The 24,446-nt window shown below is 35.0% G+C and overlaps 1 protein-coding gene across 9 annotated transcripts in view; it reads left to right on the forward strand.

The window, feature by feature from the left end:
• Positions 1–24,446, forward strand: part of Yaf2 (YY1 associated factor 2) — a 73,068-nt gene that overhangs the window by 46,658 nt on the left and 1,964 nt on the right. For 5 of the 9 annotated variants that reach the window (XM_040280797.2, XM_005324836.5, XM_078014873.1 and 2 more), the window contains one exon: positions 23,827–23,979. In XM_040280797.2, coding sequence (XP_040136731.1) covers positions 23,827–23,979 — 153 coding nt within the window. Of the gene's footprint in view, positions 1–17,233; positions 23,981–24,446 lie in introns of those variants that run through there. The other 4 variants (XR_002483921.3, XR_005731865.2, XR_005731866.2 and 1 more) reach the window with 2 other exon arrangements.

Genomic DNA, 24,446 nt, shown 5'->3' on the forward strand with positions numbered 1-24,446 from the left:
TATAGTGTAACTAATTATAGCTACACCTATCATAGCGAACATAAATGTTTGTTTTCATTTAGAATATTGTTTTTATTCTAAGAAGTATACTACTTTGTTATAAACTTAGTATATAACTATTGATCTGGAATTTCAGAGAAGGCTGAATTAAATCTCTTTTCTTAGCCAAAAGATACCTATTTGTTGATTTCTTATGATTCTTAACTGTGAAAAATTAAATATATAGTATAATCAAGCCAGCTATGGTGATGCATGCCTATAATCCCAGCTACACAGGAGGCTGAGGCAGGAGGGTCACTTGAATCCTCAGAATTTGGGGTTAGCCTTGTCAACATAGAAAGACTTCATATCTTTAAAACAAGAAAGATTTAAATTTAGCCCTCTCAAAATTAAAGGTTAAATTTAAATCTTTCTTGTTTTAAAGAATAATAAAAGCTGCTTTTTATTATTTAGAAAGCAAAAACTGTGTAGTAATACATACATTACCATTATGTAAGTCTTGAGATTGATTATTTTATATGAATTATTTAAATGTTCTACAGTAGGGTAATTTCCATCTCATACTTAGCATGTATTTATCTTCCGAATCAATAGCATACACCATCAGTTGGTACTTATGAAAGGCCATCATATATTAATATTAACCTAAGAAACATAAGGATCTCTAAGGATTTTAAAACTGCTGCAAAGTGTTATATACTACATATATATTTTATAATAATATATCTAATATCATATTTAAACATTAGGTTACATATAGATACATTTATACAGATAGTTTCCATTTTATGATGGTTTGACTTAATTTTTTTTTTAACTTAATGACAGGTCTGTCTGGATGTAATCCATTGTAAGTCACATCTGTGTCTGTGTATGTGTACACACACATGTGAACTCACAGATGCATACACAAGGCCAAATACCCAAATTGAACATTTCTGCTATTGTGGTATCATTGTGTTCTCAGGCACCTAACAGTTGTTGTTCCCATCTGTGCCCAATGCCCTTACATCATAAGCCATGAGTATTGAAAATGGACTGAATTTTTAAAACTTTTCATTATAGAATATTAGAAATATATATAAAAATAAAATATTTCTTAAAATCCCTATATGGATTAAACTTATGATAACTCCCCGAGTCCTTCAGCATTGAATCCAGGTTCCAGGCCCCTTAATGTATCCAGCTTAGCTGGGTAGTTCTGGCTCTGGATTTCTTCTGAGGTTATAATTAAGATGTCAGCTAAAGCTACAGTCATTTGAAGGTTTGACTCAACTGGAACATCTGCTTCCAAAATGGTATGTTCACTCTGGCTGTTGTTGACAAGAGGCCTTATTAGTTCCTTGCCTTGTGTACTTCTCCAGAGGGCTGCTCAAGTGTCCTTGTGATGGCAGCTGGCTTCCTACAGAGTTAGTGACCCAAGAATGAACAACATTAACGTGACTTTTATGATCTAGTATCAGAAGACTCACTCTCATTTCTATAGTATCCTGATAACCAGGTGACAAAAACAAACAGCATTTGTGTAACCCTTACTCTGAAATTGGGAAGCACAAGTAAGATGGAGAAAACAAATAGCTTTTATTTTTTTCTCAGATTGTGACATTAGTGTAGCATTGCCATTTTGTTTGCAAATGACAAAATTTGACTTACTAAACTCTTACAAGATGCATTCTTAAGTCAGGTTTTAGTAACACCTACACATATTTACCTTCATATTTTCATACACTCAATTGATAACCTTAAGAAATAAAAACAAATAATTGTTTCTTATTTATTAATATTTAGTAACAGGTATGCATAAGAAAATGTATTGAGGCATTTTTACAGTGTATAGTTTTTACTCCTCATAATGACTGTCTTATAAATGAGACTCTTTTGGGTTTTGTTTTTGCAGTAATGGGGATTGAACCCGGGGTCTTGAGACTGCTAGGCAAATGTACCATTGGGCTACACCCCCAGCCCAAGAAATGAGATTTTAAGGGAATATTAGAGTACGATTAGAATCTAGTGATTCTTACTTTGGAATCAGACTCTTAAATAATATGCCATTATACCTCATTCATTTAGTATCCTTGTAACAGAGTCTAGATAAATTTAAAAAATTATCACATCAACAGTAATAAAAATAAAGAAGTTATTATTCATAATAAACCATATCTGTGAAAATAATATTGTTTACTGGGTTCTGTATAGGACTCATGAGTTTGAACTATAGATCAGGTTCTCCATTAATATATTTATTTTTTGTCTTAAATTCTACTACCTTATATGCTAATTTAAGATTATAGATTGCCGAGTTGGTAGCAAGTAGTGGCTTGCTAGATAATTCTGGATATTCAGATTGGACTTGCCCTGGAAATGTAGGATAATTTCTTACTGAAGGCTGTTTCTTATACTCTTGGACTTTTGATGAACTTTGTCCCATTAAAGTACTGGAAGTTTGAGGCGGTGGCAAATGTTGTGTTAATCAGCTTCTTACTTATTCTTGGCCGGAAAGTCACTAAGTGGTAATCAACCTTAATATTTTACTGCTTTAAAAAATTTAAGGGCTGGAAGTGTAGCTGAGTGGTAGAGCACTTTCCTAGCATGCATGAGGCCCTGAGTTAGATCCCCAGCACTTAAAAAGAAAGAAAAATGTAAAATTATTGTATTACGCCCATATTGATGCTGTTCAAGATTCCAAATATTGTTCAGATATGAATACCACTTGAGCAAGGCTCTAGAAATTGTAGAAGCGATCATTTCAGATGTTATCAATGTCCTGACACATGAATACATTTTCCTGCAAAAGCTAGTTTATACTAAGGTGAGAAATTGAATATTCAGTAATAGTTTCTTTGTGTAGGGAAAAAAAAACCCACTATGATCTTTCTTACTCCATTGAGTCAAAACTTGGAGGTGTATTTTTGATTGCCAATAACTTTTTATCTCCATAGGTGATATTTTATTAATATTGATACTAGCCCACTTAATCCAGTTGATATTGAAATTTGGTCTGTTATAGTTTTACTCTCCTGGAAATACCTTATGTCAGTTATTGATTTTTCTTTCAAATAGATTGCCTATCTAATGAGCTGTTGGCCATTTTTCCACATTTGTGGCATTTAAAACAAATGAGCTGCTAGTGTGCACATGCAATAGTCTTAATTTCTCCACATTTTATGATACTGACAATATACAATGCCCAGCCACATCATGTTAAAAGAATTTTGTGTCTTCTGCTTTCTCATCAAATGTGTTACTTTGTGATTTTTTAAAAAAAAACTTCTCTTTCAATGATGTCTTTGTAATTTTCATTTGTTTTTGATGACAGAAATCATCATTTCTATACAGAAAAAACTGTTTTGCTCTTGTTTTTTAAAACTTGTTTTTTTTCAGAGATGCTTATTTTTAAAAGTTATTCAGAAGCTTTGATGCTTCATGTCACTATTTGATTGATTGAGGCTGAAGGATGGTATCAATATACTTCCCATTTCAGATACTTATCAATATCCTCCCATTTATACTTTACCAGTTAACTTGTGCATAAACATTATCTTGCAGATTCATTGATACCAGTTGTACTCATTAACATTCCAGGGCTGGGGATGTGGCTCAAGCGGTAGCGCGCTCGCCTGGCATGCGTGTGGCCCGGGTTCGATCCTCAGCACCACATACCAACAAAGATGTTGTGTCCACCGAGAACTAAAAAATAAATATTAAAAAAAATTTTAAAAAAACATTCCAGATTGCATTGATGCTCTCTTCAGAATTTTACATCATTGTTTTACTTTCTGCATTTGTGGAATTCTTTTCACTCCTTTTATTTTTTGGTACTGAGGATTGTCACTTCACCTTTTATGAGTTAAAATGATTTTTATGACTTTAGATTACACATTGTACAATAGCAAAGCTTCCATGAAAAATCATAATTACCTTTTAAATTTATTATTATACCAGGTTGCCTGTGGAACACTTGGTAGACTGACAGAGCCCACTAGTGAGTGGTGTACAGATCATGCTTTGAGAGTGTTGCACTAAGCTCTTCTAGGAGCAGTTATTAAAGAGCTTTAGATCTTATTTATTTATTTATTTATTTGAGGTGATGGGGATTGAACCCAGGACCTTGTGTTTGCTAGGTGAGTGCTTTACTACTGAGCTACATTCCCAGCCCCTAGATCTGATTATTATACAAGAAAAACAGATCTGTCTGATAGAAAACAGTGGAGAGTTAGAATGAAAGGAGCAGTGCTACTGCCTGCTGATAACTATGAGAACTAATATCTTACTTAACCATGCAAAGCAATAGAGGAAAAGGAATAGTGCAAGTACTAAGGAGTGATAGTACAAAGTAAACTCTGTACAGGAATGAACACGGAAAAAAAGGTGGACATTAAAAAGGAGTAAAACACATACTGGAACAGCTGTATTAGAAGATAGAGTAATGGGGCTGGGGATGTGGCTCAAGCGGTAGCGCGCTCGGCTGGCATGCGTGCGGCCCGGGTTCGATTCCACATACAAACAAAGATGTTGTGTCTGCCGATAACTAAAAAATAAATATTAAAAAAATTCTCTCTCTCTCTCTCTCTCTCTCTCTCTCTCTCTCTCTCTCTCTCTCTCAAAAAAAAAAGAAAAGAAAAAGAAAGAAAAGAAATAAAATCTAAAAAATAAATAAATAAAAGAAAGAAGATAGAGTAATGGGCAAATCAGATATTTACTTTAATAATTTCAACCAAAACATAACTTGTCCTACACTACAAGTACTCTAATCTGATGGATGATTTGTTATAGTACAATGTAAATTATGTGAGTCCTATAACTTCTGTGTAACATATAAAGATCCAGTTGACCAGAACTAGGTGTATAAAAGAAACCATCCTCGGTGCATGTATGAGTTATCTACTGCTGCATAATAAATTATCCCAAAACTTAGATGCTTAAAACAACAGCCATTTATTGTCTTGGTTTCTGTGGATCAGGAGTCTAGATCTCTGATTAGCTAGGTCTTAGCTAGCTTAACTAGGTCCTCGATTCAGGTTTCTCATAGGTTGCAATCAGTATTGTGACTGGGACTGCAGTTATCTCAGGGACCCAGGGAGGGGGAATTTCTTACAGACTTATTCAGGTGACTGTTGACAGGCCTCAGTTCTTTGTTGGCAAATGGACTGAGGAACTCATTTCCTCATTGATCTCTTGGTTGTAGGGTTCATTCAGTTCTTTGCTACCTGACCCAGTCAATAGGGGAGTTCACAAAGCAACAGAGGATAAATAGTTAATTGAATTGAAAAGGCAGATAATGCTGTGAGCAAGAGTTCTTCATTCAGCATTTCTTCATTCACTGTCCAGTATGTGCATAGTACTTGTGGGAGATAAAAAAGTATAAGTAGTTTAAAAGCAGGGGTATGATAGGCTGGGGATGTAACCCATTGAGGCCCTGGGTTTGATCCCCAGTGGGAGGGAATAATGGGAGTAAGCTATACTTCATCATAAAATTTGGGTGCTCTTAACTTTTCTAAAAGGGGTGTGTGTGTGTGTGTGTGTGTGTGTGTGTGTGTGTGTGTGTGTGTATGTGTATTTTTCCACATATGCTATACATTTTCAAAGAGGGGATTGAGGATTATAAAATAGGTAAAAAGGAATCTGAATGTTAAGACAGCACAAAGCCAAATGAAGTGCTTTGCTTCACCTGACAGATCCAGATCCTGGGGTCTGATATGGAGAAAATTGACAGTTCAGGTACCATTTGATCTTATTTGGTAGACCATTGGCTGCACAATAGGAACAACTGAGGAGCTTTGAAAAATACTTACACCAGGCTATTCTCCTACTGTTTTATGTCAGGTTAGGGAGCTTCTCTGGCAATTGGCATTTGAATAGAGATCTGGAAGAAATGAGGGAATAAGTAGGCCCAAGGGACAGCAGGTGAAGCACTCTTGGAAGAGATAGATAGACAGTGAACCTGGACACTGTGGATTAAGTTGTATCTCCAGACTTCACATGTTGAAACCCTAGCCCCCAGTGTGCAATGTAACTATGTTTGGCGATAGCCCCTTGCCTTTGGTACTGGGAATTGAATCCAGGGACACTTTACCATAGAGCCATATCCTCAGTCCTAGTTTTTAATTTTGATGTAGGGTCTCACTAATTTGCTAAGTCTAGCCTTGAACTTGATATGCTCCTTACTCTGCCTTTGAGTCACTGGGGTTATGGGCAGGCACCATTGTGCACAGCTTAGGAGATAGGGCTTTTAAGAGGTAATGGTAAATGTAGTGTGAAGAGTGAGATCCCACTCCCATAGAATTGTAAGCTTATAAAAAGAGGAAAAGAGACAAGTCTTTCTCCCATGGGTGCACTGAGGAAAGGCCATGTGAAAGCAGGTGTTCTGCAATCCACTCTCATCAAAAAGTAAACCCTCTGGATTTTGATCTTAGACTTCCCAGCCTCCAGAACTGTGAGGAAATAAATTTCTTTTAGTTAATCCATCCAGTCTATGGTATTTTATTATGGCAGCCAGAGTAAAGACACTGGAACAGAGTTCCAGAGGGGAAAGTATAGATCAGGTGGGGACAGAGTTTAAGTCATGGACTAGAGTAAGAATTTTGGATTTTCTTATTATTGTGTACTCTGGTTGAATGGGAGTGGTGGTTTGGTGGAGAGGAAGAATGCATTTGTGATGGTTAATCTTGGTTATCAACTTGACTGCATTAAGGGTTGCCTAGAGAATAGTAAAGAGAGAGAATGGTAAAGTAGAATTCTGGGTTTGTCTGCTATTTCCCGAGAAGATTGGCATAACCAAGTAGGGAAGCTCTGCTCTGCATGTGGGCAGCATCATCCACATGGAGTTAAAAAAAAAAAAAAAAAAAAAAAGGAGAAGCTAGCTCTCAGTTGTTTTCTCTCTCTGAGAGGATGTGTTTTTCTCTTGCTGTCTCCCATGGAAATTAGACAAAGTCCTTTAGCCTTTGAATTAGAACTTGCACAAGGAGCTGTTTCAGACTTTGACAGGGGCTGAATCATATCTTTCTTGTTTGGTGGCTTTTAACTTCTTGAACTGAGTAGTTACTGATTTCCCTGTTTCTCCAGCCTATACACAGCCATTGTAGGACTTTGAAGCTTCTCAATTGTGTGAGCCAATCTAATAAAGTTTCTTATAATGATATATACTCTGTTGGTTCTGTTTCTCTGGATAAACTTGGATGATACACTATTGGATATTTTAAGCAGAAGAACGATTTAATCTGATTTACATTTGGAAGGATTACAGTGGCTGCTTTGTAGAATAGTCTGTTGTAGAACAATAGAAGAACATTAGTTTTGAAGAATAATAAGGGTGATTATCAGTGGAAGTGGTAATAGATTATTAGTTTCTGGATATATTTTGAAGGAAGGGTGGAAAGGATTTGCTGGTGAGTTACATGTGGGTCTGAGAGAGAAGGGGATGAATATTGCTTCTAAGAGTTTGGTCTGAACAACTGGGAAAAAGTGCTGTTTACTAAGATAGGAAGATGTCAAAGAATGAAAGGTGGACAAAGGGAGCAACTATGAGTATAATTTTTTAACAAGGTACATATTATTTTGAGGTGCTCCTGACATCCAACTGGACTTGTGACACAAGTACAAAATATTAGGATTGGTGACAAAAATTTTGGAATATCAGTGTATAGTTCAGTTTCCCAACCTTGGATGCACATTAGAATCAGTTTGGGAACTATAATAAAATTTGAGCCTGGTTCCATATCACATCCCTTCAGATTATTCAAGTGAGACCCAGGATTTCCTGTTTTAATTTGATTAGCTGTTAGGTTAAACATGTTTTTAGACCATTTTAATTAATGTATAATTGACATAACAAATAACTGCACAGTTAAAGCATACATTTTTGATACGTTTTGACATGTAAGTACACCTATGAAACCATCATAACAATCTAGAAAATAAAATTATTTTTCGTCCCTAGAAGTTTCTTTATGCTGCTTTTCAGTTCCTACCCCCGTCCCTTGCTTAACTTGACTTTCATCCCCATCACTAGACAACCACTAATCTCCTTTGTCATATACATTAGTTTGCATGTTCTATGATTTTACTTAGATTCATACAATATGTTTTCTTTTTTGTCCGGCTTCTTTCACTCACATAATTATTTTTCATCTATGCTGCTGATGTAGTTGTCCTGGACAAGGTACCCAGTGGGCAGAGAGGGATGGTTTACTTAGGAATATAGATAGGATGAAGTATTTTAGTTGCATAGCTTCTCTTTTATCTGTGAAACATTAAGTTTACCCTTGGTAAAATGGAACACAATAATAGTAATAATAATAATTTTGTCTACTTTCTGTCCCTAATACTTAAAACAGTGATTGGAATATAATGAGTGCTTAATAAACATTTTTAAATATACTGAGGCAAGGAAAAGTAATCTTGGATTGAAGGGGAGAATAGGTAAAGATTAAGGTAGGCAGTATAGAGGCTGCTTTGAGGTTAGAATAGGATGGTATTAGTGGCAATGATAAGGAGGAACTGTTCCAAAATAGGAAAGAAACTTTGAAAGGACTTGATGTTTATTTGGCTAAGAGAAAGGAAAATTGAAAGTGTCCTATTTATAGTTCTGAAGATTGTCTTTCTTTATTCAAGTTAAGTAAAAAGCTAATACCACTCTGCGATGCTGTTTAAGGATGATAGAGAGTTTTCAGAGTTAATTGCTTAACACTAACTTAGCTTTTATAAAACCATCTAAGGGGCTGGGGTTGCGGCTCAGTGGTAGAGTACTCGCCTAGCATGCGTGAGGCCCTGGATTTGAGCCTCAGCACCATGTAAATGTAAAATAAAGATATATGTCCACCTAAAAAAAACCTAAAAAATAAATATATTTTTTTAAAAACCTGATATAAGTAATGTATTTTGTGTGTGCTCACCAAGGACTATTCCAGTGCCAAGGAATGGAGTCTTCTTTATTTACTACCATGTAATTTCCCAGGAATTTATGGAAAATTGTGTTCTGGTCTTCTATAAAAGTGTTTGGAGTTAAAAATTACAATATAAATAGGCCTTGGAATAAAAACTCTTGTGCGTATTCCAGCATAGGTTCTTGAAATAGCAAAAGAGATTCTTCCTTGCATTCTGTCAGTACACTTAGGCAATTGACAAGAAGGAGAACTGTATTGAACCTGAGGGATAAGTTTAATTGCTACAGTGTGGTTACCTTGGATCAGCAATTTTTGAATTGTATTCCACAAAATCACCCCTGAGATTACTGAGAGATGTAGGATAGGTACCAAGTAAGTGGGGACTCAGAGATCGATACCTCAACTTCATGTGTAAGGTTTTTTTTAAGTTTTATATATCGAGAATTCTTATAAAATTTTGTTAGCATGATTCTGCTGCAAAAATAATAATTTAAATATTGCTACTATATATTTGTTTGATTTTTTATGAAAGTCAAATAGTGTTAATATTAGCAGAAATAATTTCGATATTTGTAGGTGGAGAAGTGACTTATGGCTTTTTAGTAATCAATTTTTATGAAAAAGTAAAGATGTTCCTTAAATCATTCCATTTTCATGAAGAAGTAGTGACTTAAAAACAAGGTGGAATAAACAGTTTTTTCAAGAATGGATCTCTGAAAGTTGGCACTTAAGTAAGTGTTCACATGATTTTCATGAAGAAGTAGTGACTTAAAAACAAGGTGGAATAAACAGTTTTTTCAAGAATGGATCTCTGAAAGTTGGCACTTAAGTAAGTGTTCACATGATTAACAGCTGTATTTACACATTATATTTAACTGGTATTTATTATGATCATCAATATCAAGAGATGTTTCTTGAGCATCTAATTCATGTAAGATGTGCTTGTATTAGGTGCTGGGGATACAAAAGTAGGTAATATCTAATCTTTAGAGATTAGATCCCAGATGGTAGGGAAAGAGAAAACAACCATAAAAAGACAAGTACAAAGTACAGGAGTATGCAAGACTATGATTCTGCAGAGATTGTACAGGGGTCCTGCAAATGCACATTTCTTTTCTAAATAAAGTAGCAAATACTTTTTCAAGCTTGTTGAAAAAAGACAACCCTGGCAAAATAAGTTTTTGTTTGTCTGGTACTTGGGATCAAATTAAGGGGGACTAATGCTTGCTAAGCAAGCAACCTACCACAGAGCTACACTTCCAGCCCATGGGTAAAATATTTTTAATAATTGTCTTTCACATCTGCCCTCATACCATAGTTTTGCTCTCATACTCTTCAAACCCTCTCCAACCCTACAACAAAGCAAAACTTCTTTCAGCTTTTCTTTTAACTTCATTTTCTTTTGATTTTCTATCATAAAATCTCAGAATCTGATCTGTCAAAAAAGACACATCTCAGGTTGGGGCTGCAGCTCAGTGGCAGAACATTTGCCTAGCATGTGTGAGGCAGTGGGTTTGATCCCTAGCACCACATAAAAATGAAACAAATAGAGCATGCTATCTATCTAAAGATGCACTTCAGAAAGCCTAGGAAAGGAAGACACTGAGGCCGAGTTAGGATGGTGTCTGAGGGGAAAGGGAGCAAGAAATCCAAGACATTTGATTGATTAACTTGGCTATTGTGCATCCTAAGATCCTTGTTAACCCTTTGTAGTCTGGTTGTCACTAAAGCCCTGTCTCTCTTTAGTTTAAGGGGCTCCAAATGCAGTTTTAAAAACAGCTTATTGAGATACAATTCACATACTGTAAAATCCATTTGAAGTATGGCCATTCATTGGTTTTTAGTTGGTTCATACAGTTGTGCATCTACAATCTAATTTTAGATCACCACAATCTAATTTTAGAATATTTTTGTTGGCCCAAAAAGAAACTCCGTATCCACCAGCAGATACCTTCTATTCCCCAACCCATTAGTCCTGGGCTGCTACAGATCCTACTCACTATTCTTGGATTTACCTATTTTGGATATTTCATATAAATGGAATCATACAATATCTGGTCTTTTGTGACTGGCTTATTTTAATTAACATATTTTCAAGATTTATTCGTGTTGTAGCATCTGCTAATTCTCCATTCCTTTTAGTGACAAAATAATATCCTATTTTATGAATATATGCCATTTTTGATTTATCTATTCATAAGTTAATGGACATTTGATTACTTCCACTTATTAGCAATTACGGATAATGTTGCTATGAACCTTTGTGTGTAAGTGTTTAGGTGAACATATGTTTTAATTTCTCTTGGGTATATGCCTGATTAGTTTATCACTGTGCAAACCTCAGAATGATATTTCTGCTATTTCTAGGTTTCTGTTTTTCAGTCTCTGAGCTATGTCATTAGTTAAGGATATCTTAGCACTGTGCTAGATGTTTTTTTTTTTTTCCATTGGAACCCATATGGCTCACAAAATCATGTGGCATATAAATTAATTCACCCCTGTAGCATACACATGCCTTAGTCAAAGCACATTTGAGAAGGGTTTAGTCCATCTGTTGATGGTTCCTGCTGTCGTCATGGTTTAGTGGCCATATAGATTATAATGGATGAATTTAAAATATTCCAAATCATGATAATTCATAATTTTGTATGCCTGTTGTTATTTATTATGACAAAGACTATAAGTGGTATTGATAACTTTATACAAACTTATAGCAACTTACAACTTTTAAGAAAATTGTCTCTATTTTTTTCCCCCAGACTTCTAAGTTACTTTAATTGAAATGCTTCCTAAGAGTCAAAGTGAAATAAAAAGATATAGTTGTTTTAACTATGGTAGTCCCAACCTTATTCATGATTCTACTTTCTGTAGTTTAGGTTACACATGGTCAACAATGGTCTGAAATTATTTCAATCTTATAAGATATTTTGGGAAAGAGGGAGAGACTATAGTCACATAAATTTTATTGTAATCTGTTCTGGTTATTCTATTGTACATTATTCTAATTATTCTGTTTTATTGTTAATCTCTCACTGTGCCTGATTTATAAGTTAGACTTTATCACAGATATACAGGTTTAGTACTGTCTACAGTATTAGTCATCCCCTGAGGTATTGGAACATATTCCCCAAGTATCAGGAAGGACTACTATATTTATAAGGATTTCCTCAGCTCTATACAGCTAAAACACAGAAAGAGCATCGTGCCTTGGAGTAGCAAAAACCACAGAGAACATTAACGTTGACAATTCAGTTAGAGGTTGGTTTGTTAAGGAGCCTGAATGCTTGTTTTAAAACATTTATTTATTTAAAAGAATCATAGAACTTGCTGATAAATACAGGTTTTTGGGTTCTATGCCTGAGAGTCAGGTTCCTTCAGACTGGAATGGGACCTGGGAATCAGCATAATGAACATTTGCAATGCTGTGAGGACTGTTCCTATTGTTGAACAGAACTGATTTGATACTAGTATATAGAAAATGACTGGATTTCCATCAAATATGAGATTTAAGTTTGTTTTTCTGGTACAGGGGATTGAACCCAGGGCCCTGGGCATTCTAGGCAAGTACTCTACCAGTGAGCTACATCCATAGCCCCTTTTTTTAAAAAAAAGTTTTATTTTGAGATAGAGTCTCCTAAGTTGCCAGGGTTGGTCTTGAACTTGTGATCTTCCTACCTCAGCCTCCCATGTGGGCTAGGTTTACAGGTTTGTGCCATCGTGCATAGCCAGATATGAGATTTTTGTATCTAGAAATGGACAGGAATAATATACCTAGTCCTGGCTCTTTTGCTTATTGGTTGTAAGAATTATAAGAAATCAGTTGATTTTATTTTTAAAATTAAGTATGTAAGTAACACATTTACCTACTCTAAAATATTAGACTATTTTGGATAAAACTAAATTATTACTTACTTTTTATTGCCTGCCTCCAAATAAAAAGGACTGGGAATGTAGCTCAGTATGCAGGGCTCTGGGTTTATTTCCCAGTACTGCAAAAAAGAAAACAAAAAAGAGAACCAAAAATAGTTATTCTAATATGGTGGCATTTAAAGAATAGTTTTAGAGAATGTGTATTGTTTCTAGTTTATAGATGCACAAATGATTTTTTGTTGTTCTTGTTAAACCCGGCCCAGTTTTAGCTCTTGAGTTCATTTTGAGAAGTTCTGTATAAACAGGATTGTTTTTTATGTTTTATTCTTTCCTTGAAGTCTTCAAAGGATGAAAAGAAAATTTGCTTATTTTTTATAATTACTATGTGGATCTTTTGGGACTTTTAGTGGCTAATATGTATAGTAAATAGGATTTTAGTAATTTTATTTTTTTCTCTGCCATGGATTAGTTTGATATTTCTTCATCCTAGAAATTATTTCTTTCATCTTTACCTATCAGTTATTCCCAACTATATTTTTTTAAAAAGACCAAACTAGTACAAAAACAGAAAAATGGTAGAATAAAAGGTTGATGCAGTTGTGAAATAGCTCATAGCTATTGTTATCATCTTTTAAGAAAATAACAAAGAAGTCTAAAGATGCTGTTTTGCTAGTCTTTGTTTCTATTATCCTTTAATTTTCTATGAACACATTTGAGAATTCACATTTTTTTCATTAACAGTTTATAATGACAAAGAGAAGAAAATCAACAAAGTAAGCTATTTCACAGTTATTAAATAAATTAGGAGATGAATACAAAGAGATTGAGGTTAACACCCAAGATTATAATGTCAAAATTAACCATATAAGGGAAATCTCAGATTATGAGTCTTCAAATGATAATGTCCTAGGTCAGTTTTTCTCAAACTCAAGAGTTGATAAATGAAGAAATACTTCTGAGGACCAAATATATATACATTCTCATATAAATAGTAATTCAACAGAAAATTTTGTTTTGGGGAGTGCTGGGGTTTAAACCCAAGGCCTCATGCACACTAAGGAAATACTTTTATCAGTAAGCTACATCCTAGGCCCTGTTCTTTTTGGTTTTTGTTTGTTCCTTTTAAAGAGATATGTTGCTGAGAGCCACAGCCAGTCGGAATGGCTCCTGGCATTTTGCCAATAGTATTGGTTGAGAGGCGAGCCATTAAGATGATGCTGAATTCATTCAATTGTATATTAGACCTTTACTGTCCACCTCAGCCCACTACTTTGGAGTTCTTGCGGGGATTCCTGGAGAGGTAGCATTGGTTGGGGAAGTGCCGGAGGAGGGAGTTCCGGTTGGTGTGTGGGTCCCTGGAAGGGCCACGTGGGTGGCGTTCTGGGGAGTTCGGAAATAAATTTTGTTCCTGCTTGAGTGGCTTGTGATTTGTGCCCAGCCAGACTGTGGCAATATGTGTATACTTTTATTTGCCTAGTAGGCTGCTTGAGGAGTGTGAAGGGAAAGATGTGGGTAGCTCCAGTGCTGGGAACAGGCCATGTTGCAAGAATAGAAAAGTATTTTATTATGTAATATTTTGAAATGAGAACTTGGACCATCCTGTTTTTCTTTAAGAACTGATATTTTTTCATTTTATATGTTTGGGCACAAAAGTTTACTTGATACAGTTCATAAGAACTGGCAGTAGATATTATACCTCATCTAAAAATGAAAGTGGTAATTTTGGAGCAAAGAAAATTTCAGCTATCCTCTTTTCAAAATTATGAGCAGTCATGATTTTCCAAAGTAGAATGTTTGCTGATGGAAGTTCAGGAAGAGGAAGAGGAAGTAAAGATAAGTTAAAATCTATTTCAAATGTATTTGAAATCAGGAAGGGGTGGTACAGTGGTGCACGCCTTTAATCCCAATGGCTAAGGAGGCTAAGGCAAGAGGGTTGTAGGTTCAAATTGTAGCAATTTAGTGAGGCTGTAAGCAAACCTGCTGAGAATCTGTCTCAAAACAAAACACTAAAAAGGGATGGGAATGTGGCTCATTAGTTAAGTGCACTTGGGTTCAATCCCTGGTACCAAAAAAAAAAAAAAAAAAAAAAAACCACCAAAACAACCAAAAAACCCAAACAACCAACCAACCAGAAACCAGGAATCCACAATATATGTTCCTAGGAGTAAACTTGACAGCTGATGAGGAGTTAGTTCACATTTGAGAAAATTCAAAAAACAGACAAAAAAAGTTTTAGGGCTGGGGTTGTAGTTCAGTGGTAGAACCTGTGGATGGTATGCATGAGACCCTGGATTCAATTCCTAACATCATTTGAAAAAGAAAGAAAACCTTTAGTCACGTCAGGTCTAAGTAGTCCCCTTTCTGCACCCATGAATCCAAATGGATTGATTGTCAGGGGGAAAAAATTGCCTCTGTACTGACTATGTACGATTTTTTAATTTTCTTGTCATTATTTTTTAAACATTACAATATAACAACTATTTACATAACATTTACATTTTATTAGGTATAAGTTACCTAGAGATGTTTGAGTATATGAGAGGCCAGGGCTAGTAGTGGACACCTGTAATCCCTGGCTGAGGCAGAAGGATCTCAAGTTGGAGGCCAGCCTGGGCAATTTAGTGAGATCCTATCTAAAAATTGGATTGGGAATATAGCTTGGTGATAAAGTGCCCCTGGATTCAATCCTCAGTAAAAATATATAAAGAATATAGGAGGATATTGCTGGGCATAGTGGCATGTACTTAGGCCAGGGCTAGTAGTGGACACCTGTAATCCCTGGCTGAGGCAGAAGGATCTCAAGTTGGAGGCCAGCCTGGGCAATTTAGTGAGATCCTATCTAAAAATTGGATTGGGAATATAGCTTGGTGGTAAAGTGCCCCTGGATTCAATCCTCAGTAAAAATATATAAAGAATATAGGAGGATATTGCTGGGCATAGTAGCATGTACTTACAAAGCCTGCTAAAGAGGCTGATGCAGGAAATTGCAAGTTGGAGGCCAGCTTTGGCAATTTAGGGAGATCCTATCCTGTCTTGAAATAAAATAAAAAAGAGGATCAGGATTTAGCTCAGGTGTTTCCATGAAACTATGGGTTCAGTCCATGGAATTCCCCCCATCCCCTGCCAAAAAAAATATAAGAGGAGGTACTTAGATTATATGCAAATATCATGTCACTTTATGTAAGGGACTTGGATTTTGATAGCCATGAAGGGTGATGAGGTCCTATAGCCTATCTCATGCAGATACTAAAGTACAATGGTGTACCTCCCAAGCCAAGTTATTATGATATTACAAATTGGGTTTACTGTATTTTAAAATCTTAAAATTAAATAAAAAATTTAAAAACATTATTTATTGTTCCTTTATTCTGTAAATTTCATAACATGATAAAATATTAGATTTCCAAGTTCCATAGTGTGGTTAAAGGGCAAAAGTTTTTATATGGCTGTTTTTTGTAAGTCCTCTGGTTTTCTAATCACAGCACAGTTTTTTTTTTAATGGTTTTATTTTGTGTGGTTCATTTTATTTTTTATTTTTTTTTTGTTTGTGATAAGTAAATTCCATATGCTAAGTAAATTTCAGGAGGGCAGGGATTATGTTTTGTCTTGTCCGTGGTTAATCTTCAGCACCTTACCTGTGCCTGGTACTGTGAGTGTGCAATACATTTGTCAAACAGGTGGCTTCTTATAAAATCTTATCTTGATTATGGGAATTAAAGTCATCATACTACAGTGATACATGCACATCCATGTTTATAGCAGCACAATTCACAATAGCCAAACTATGGAACAAATCTAGGTGTCCATCAACAGATGAATAAAGAATATGTGGTGTGTGATATATACACATGCATACACACACAATATAGAGTTATTCAGTCATAAAGAAAACTGAAATTATGCCATTTGTAGGAAAATGGAAGTAGGGATGATTATGTTAAAAAAATAAGTCATATTCAGAAAGTCAAGGGTCCTGTGTTTTCTCTCATGCAGAAGCTAAAGAGGAAAAGGAGAAGAAAAGTGGTGGGAGAGGAATCTCATGAAAATCAAAGGGAGAGAAGTAGAGGCTTCAAGAGATGGGAAGTGTGGAGGGAGGAGGAAGTGTTGGGGAGTGATACCAGCCAAATTATATTATTATGTTGTGTGCAAGTATGAATATGTAACAAAAAACCCTATCATTATGTACAGCTACAATGCACCAATTAAAAAACGTGGAAGAAAAGAAATCTTTCCTTGGTTAGAATTTTGGGCTTTTGTTAGCAATATATTACCAGATTCACAACAGATTTGGGTTTAATTCAATCTTCTTTACCCATTGAGATTTAGTATATTACTTCAATTTGCCATATATTTTAGTTTCATTAAACAGATTACTTCTTTCTGACCTATGAGTACTACTGTCTTTTTTTGAGAGAGAGAAAGAGAGAGAGAGAGAGAGAGAGAGAGAGAGAGAGAGAGTGTTTTAATATTTATTTTTTTAGTTTACAGTGGACACAACATCTTTGTTTGTATGTGGTGCTGAGGATCGAATCCAGGCTGCACACATGCCGGGTGAGCATGCTACCGCTTGAGCCAGATCCCCAGCCCAGTACTGTCTTTTTTAAGAAAAAAAAGAATCAGTTACTTTTTTTAAAAAATATTTTTTAGTTGTAGATGGATGCAGTATCTTTATCTATTTATTTTTATGCGGTACTGAGGATCAAACCCACTGCCTCAAAGTGCAAGGCAAGCACTCTACCATTGAACTACAGCCCCAGCTCCCAGTTACTGTTTAAAAAAAAAAATACACACACACACACACACACACACACACACACATATAGATGTCAATAGACATGACAAACTTTATGCAGTCTTTCTGGGATATATATGAAAGACGCATAAGGATGCCTAAATTTGTAAATACCATATTTCACAAATTACAGCTTAATCCTCCCATAGCTTAGTAAGTGGATGATGATGGCATACAGCTGAGCTACAGCTAAATAGCACTTATTTACTATGTAGATAGATGATCTTTTTATTGTACATCAACTCCTCATCACTGAACATTATGTTACTCTGAATTTGTAAAAAGACCATAAACTTATGATCCTACTATCCTCAGTGAAACATTTTTTTTAAGAGAGAGGGAAGAGAGAGAGAGAGAATTTTTAATATTTATTTTTTTTTAGTTCTCGGCGGACACGATATCTTTGTTGGTATGTGGTGCTGAGGATCGAACCCGGGCCGCACGCATGCCAGGCGAGCGTGCTACTGCTTGAGCCACATCCCCAGCCCTCAGTGAAACATTTTTAAAGTTCATTCAGCCCTAAGAAAGCAGCAGATATTTCAATACTTAAACTACACATACACATGTAAACACAATTTTTGTTTTTTTTTCCCCCCAAACTGAGCCAGGCCTAGAATTGAGGTGTAAATTTTTAATCTTTAAGTATACATTAATCCTCATCATTAAAGAATAAAAGAATGGAATTGTATACACATTTAAGTAAGTCTAAGATAAAAGAACAACAAAAAATATTATTCAGGAACAGAAAAAATAACATTTTCTAAAGTCAAAAAGGACCACTATAGAATTTTTTTTTTTTTATTGGTTGTTCAAAACATTACAGAGCTCAAGACATATCATCTTTCATACATTCGACTCAATTGGGTTTTGAACTCCCCAAATACATAATACAGACTCACTTCTGTTACATACTCACATTTTTACATAATGGCATATTAGTGACTGTTGTATTCTGCTACCTTTCCTATCCCCTACTATCCCCCCTCCCCTCCCCTCCCCTCCCAACATCCCTCTCTACCTCCTCTGCTGTTGTTCAATTCTCTCCCCTTTTTTTCCCCCCATCCCCTTGCCCCTCATAACCTCTTATTATTTTGTGTATCACTGAAGGTCTCCTACCATTTCCATATGTTTTCCCTTCTCTCTTCCTTTCTCTCCCCCCATTTGTCTTAGTTTACTGTTAGTCTTTTCCTCATGCTCTTCCTTCCTGTTCTATTCTTAGTGGCTCTCTTTATATCAAAGAAGACATTTGACATTTGTTTTTTAGGGCTTGGCTAGCTTCACTTAGCATAATCTGCTCTAATGCCATCCATTTCCCTGCAAATTCTATGATTTTGTCGTTTCTTAGTGCTGCATAATACTCCATTGTGTATAGCTGCCACAATTTTTTTATCCACTCATCTATTGAAGGGCATCTAGGTTGGTTCCACAGTCTAGCTATTGTGAATTGTGCTGCTATAATCATTGATGTGGCCGTATCCGTATAGTGTGCTCTTTTAAGGTCCTCAGGGAATAGTCCAAGAAGGGCAATAGCTGGGTCAAATGGTGGATCCATTCCCAGCTTTCCCAGGAATCTCCATACTGCTTTCCAAATTGGCCTCACCATTTTGCAGTCCCACCAGCAGTGAACAAGTGTGCCCTTTTCCCCACATCCTCGCCAACACTTATTGTTGTTTGATTTCATAATGGCTGCCAATCTTACAGGAGTGAAATGGTATCTTAGGGTGGTTTTGATTTGCATTTCTCTGATTGCTAGAGATGTTGAGCATTTTCTCATGTGCTTGTGGATTGATTGTATGTCTAAAAAAATTTTTTTTAGTTGTTGATGGAGCTTTATTTATTTTTTATGTGATGCTAGGGATTAAACTCAGTGTCTCACACATGCTAGACAAGCACTCTACCATTTAACTATAACCCCAGCCCTAGAAAATTTGTTGATGATTAAAAATTAATAAAATAAACAACAAACAATACTAGTATAGAGATTACATGATTACTTATCACATCACTATTCTCATGCTTCCAGCTTTTCTTTCATGTCACAAAATTTCCAAGTTCAGCATATCTAACAAGTTGGTGAGTCTCAGAGAATTGCTCTTGGCTTGCTGTACTACTCTCTGATTCCCTTATTTCCTTCACTTTAATGGCAGGTGTGTGTGTGTGTGTGTGTGTGTGTGTGTGTGTGTGTCTGTGTGTGTTCTTTAGCCTTCTGTATCCAGGTACATAACAGAAATTATTCTTCTGAACTGTCATGAGGTTCACTGTTTCCATTCCATTCTAACTATACCACAGTGTAGATCCTTATAGCTATTATGTCATTTCTAGTTTGATGTGGTAGTCTTCTGGCTTGTCTCTTTGTTCTAGTCTCTCCCCTGACAAGTTCCGCTATGTGTTCTTTCCATGTTGGTTTTTGCCACCTAGGAGAATATACTTTTTTTTTGTTTGTTTTGTAGATAGACAAAATACCTTTATTTTATTTATTTGTTTTTATATGGGGCTGAGAATCAAACCCAGTGTCTCACATATGCTAGGCATGCATTCTACCACTGAGTTACAACCCCAGCCCAAGAATGTACATTTAATGAGTATTCTATTCATAAGTTACACCAAGAGTGTAATACTTTAGAATAACTTAACATAAATTATTTAACTCAGATTTATGGTTTTATGAAGTAAATTATGTTTTGCTAATATACTTTAAAAAAAATATTTATTTTTTAGTTTTAGGTGGACACAATATCTTCATTTTATTTTTACATGGTGCTGAAAATCGAACCCAGTGCCTCACGTGTGCTAGGCGAGTGCGTTACCACTTGAGCCACATCCCCAGCTCCATGACTTTTTTTTAAATATTTATTTTTTAGTTTTGCTAATATACTTTTAATTTCAGATTGATAAGACATTTCAAAAAAGGATAAATGACCCTAGGAAGATTCTGAACGTAGAAATGTGTGAAAAAAACCTGGTGGCAATGTATTGTAAGATTTCTGAATCTGGAAATTAGGTTTATCCCTGCTTATATGAAAATGGGAGGGAGATGTTGAGGAATACTGTCATAACAGAGGGGTACCAGTTAGAAACTATTGATGGAGGAGGGATGGGGAAGGAGTGATTATGTTATAAAATATTCTGTACCTAATTATAGCATAATATAGTTAAATTCCTGAAAATCTTAATGTTAGGTACTGAGGTTAGAAAACTATTTGAGTTTTACTTAAAGGCAGCAGTAAATAAAGTAGGTGTAAATAAACTTTGTACAGTTTATTAATTATAACATAAATAACTTTAATTCAATTTCTATTCTGGGTTCAAAAGAATATAAATTTATTTTAATGTTTGCAGTTTTATTTACTCTGATATTTTTATAAATTCATTTTGCTTTAATTTTTGAGATAGAAGGAATGACATTACAAAGTGCAATAGGTGAAGTTGGCATTCATAGTATTATGAAAACTCAAAAATCCACAACAAGTTGTGAGACAAAATGGTAACTACTGAGTTGCATTGTATATTTTAGAGTGACTCAATTTTAAGTGACTGTTCATTAGGCACTAGCCTAAACAACTCTTTTTTTTTCAACCTTGCCATATCTTTAAGCTTTCTTTCTCTAGCCATATTCCAGTACAACTAAAAAAGAAATTAAATTCTTATTGCTCTATTTCTTCTGTAGAGTGAGTGGTTAATCCTGACCAATTAGTAAACTTTGAGGCAGTACCCCTTTTCTGAATGAGATACCTCTGAGGTGACAGATATGCGAATACCCTGATCTGATCATTATCATACATTCATTCATTAACAAATAAGGGTTGGATATTTAGTGTTTTTTTTCAATACTGTATCAGGTAGGTAGTAATTATACAATGTTGCATAAAGCAGATACTTCCCTTTCCTTGTGGTGCTTATAGCCCAGAAGAAATGGTAAGGTTAACATTACAATTCTTTCTTACACCCCATTTGTTCCTTACTTAATTTTCTATTTACCACCTGTCAACATTTAAGAATAATTTCTTTTTGTTTTGTCCTTGATCCCACTGTCTTAGTCTTTTTGGGTTACCATAACAAAATAACAAAGACTGGGTAGATTTTGAACAACAAAAATATACTTCTCAGTTTTGGAAGCCGAAAGGAGCAAGGTTAAGCAAGGTATTGGCAGATTCAGTGTTCAATAAAGACTCACTTTCTGTTTCATATGATGGTGTTTTCTTGCTGTTTTCACGTGGTACATGGGACAGAGCTATTCTCTGGGGCCTCTTTCATAAGGGTGGTGATCCCATGCAGGAGGGCTCTGTCCTCATGACCTAATTACAATTACCTCCCCACTTCTGATTCTATCACATTAAAGATTAGGTTTCAACATAAGAATTTGGGGTAAGGGACACAAAAATTCAGACTATAGTATTCACCCACATAATGTTAGATGATAACATGGATTTTGTGATGTTTTGCTTAAGGAATATTTGTAGGTTGAGAAGTGAGGAAGGCACATCTAAGTAGTCAACATTTGCTTTTTCCGCCTGACTTAACTTCTTTGTTGCTTCCTTATTTTAGGTGTTACTTTAAATTTTTATTTTGAATTTCTACCTGGAAGCTTTCTGGAAGTTTCCCTACAATATCTTCAGATTGATGACACTTTGTAAAATTTAAGTCTAAAACTTTCTATCATTTAAGGGTAAATCATGCTCCTTAGCTTTTCATTATTGAATATTTTCCTATTTATTCAGTCCTTTTTTTTTCTTTCCCCCTTCATTTTTCTGTTGCTCTCTGCTTTCAGACTACTCTTCAGCATTCACCAAATATAATATAGCACAGATTCTTTAAACTTCTTTTTAATATGGTCCCTGGACCAGAGACATCAGCTTAACTTAGAAATTAGTTAAAAATACAAATCCTTTAGCTCCACCCCAACACCTGTTGAATCAAACTCTGCTTATAGGGCTCTGCAAATTGAACAAGCCTTCTAGGAGATTTTTATATACCTTGAATTTGAGCATCACTACCTTAATCCTTTTCTTTTTTAAGCTCATTTCCTTACAAGTCAACCATTACTTAACCATACATTCAATAACACTTTTATTTTGATCTTTAGATCTCTAGATCTAGCTCTCTAACCCTGATTTCTGTCAATCCTATTTTTTAAATTATGCATTAGACATCTGTCCTGGATGTCCTTCCAGTACTTTATATTGTATAGGTTCTAAACAAAATTCATGATTGGTCTCCTGAAATCTGTTTTAAATGTTGTTTCCTATTTCCTTTTAGCTTTGAATGTTAGATTTTGCAGTATTTTCTCAGTATTTTGTTTTGTCTTGCTGTAGAAGAAGAAGAAGAACAACAACAACAATGTTTTTAAAACTATACTACCTACAATAGGATAAGGATTTTTTTTAATCAATGGAGTTACCATTTTTTGTAAACCATATGTTGAAATATGTTTTTATTTGTTGTCCATACTTCTTCCCTCTCTGCTCTCTCCCACTCCTTGCCTTTCTTTCTCTCTTAAGGGCCTTAGGGGCCCAAGTTCTATACTTGTGATCCTGGGCCAATATGGTGATAGCTTATCTTGCACCAAAGGGTGAATCCATGAGACATTTAAAATACTTCTGTGTAAGTCCTGCAGTAGTTTCTCAATATTCTTTTTAAATGAGTAAGTAGTTAAATCTCAAAAGACTGAGAATATCTTTAAGGTCAAAAAATGCATAATGAGATTGTGACTAAGGTCATAGGAGTTTCAAGGATTTGAGTAATAAGAAATGAGAAATTTTGAACTCAAAATATTAAGCGAACAAATTAAAGGTTTTAAAAGGAAAGAAAATAGTCATTGTCTTGGATAGTTAGATATTTCGTTCTCTGAGGAGGAAGGATAACTTAAAATATTATTTCAGGGGTTGAGGGTGTGATATAGTGGTAGAGTGGTTGCTTTGTACAATCCCTAGTACCAATAAAATAAAATATTATTTTAGTGAAAACCTTAAAGTTTAACTTTTTAAAAATTCATGTTTATTTATATGTATGCCTCCCTATGAACATTTCATGATGTACATTTAAATGATGTCTCATGTTGCTTTGTGTACAGTTATATTTTAATATTTTGACCATATATCTTAGACTATGAATTTTAACCATTATTATAGTTTGTTTCTATTTTTGTTGAACAGCACAGTAATTTTATTTTACATATGAGGATTTTATACTAGAAATTCTCATAACATGGGATTCTCTTTCATAAAACTATATATATATTCTTAAGTTATAATACCAAAACCTTTCTTTTTAACATGCACACAGGAAACCTCGACCTGTCTCCCAGTTGGTTGCACAGCAGGTTACTCAGCAGTTTGTGCCCCCTACACAGTCAAAGAAAGAGAAAAAAGATAAAGTAGAAAAAGAAAAAAGTGAAAAGGAAACAACTAGCAAAAAGAACAGTCATAAGAAAACCAGGTAAATTTGAAGAGTGTTTTATGGCATTGTTGAAATAATAAAATTATCTATATTTATATTCTTTTTTAACATTGATATATACAAAAAGTGAAATCAAACCCAGAGGTCACAAATATAAGCTTAAGTATGAGGATGGTTTTCATTTTACAAGACTTTTAATAGGTATTTCTGTCTGTTCTTTTTTTTCTTCATAAAAAGAACTATTTGAAAAGCAGGAGAATGGTAATTCCTTTGCATGGGCTTTGACCAATCAAAATGGTTATGGGTCTGGTACCAGTGGAATAACAGCCCCACATATATCTCAGCCTTATCTTTCATCAATTTCCTCTGTGGTACAGCTATTTTCCTTGATTTTAAAACATCTATCTTAATATAGTATAAATTTAAAGCATAATTAAGAGACCACTAAATCCAGGCTGTTAGTTTTTTGTCATGTTGAAGATTCATGAGTGATTGGTTCAATTAAT

The sequence above is a fragment of the Ictidomys tridecemlineatus genome, chromosome 6, assembly GCF_052094955.1.
Source record: "Ictidomys tridecemlineatus isolate mIctTri1 chromosome 6, mIctTri1.hap1, whole genome shotgun sequence".
NCBI lineage: Eukaryota > Metazoa > Chordata > Mammalia > Rodentia > Sciuridae > Ictidomys > Ictidomys tridecemlineatus.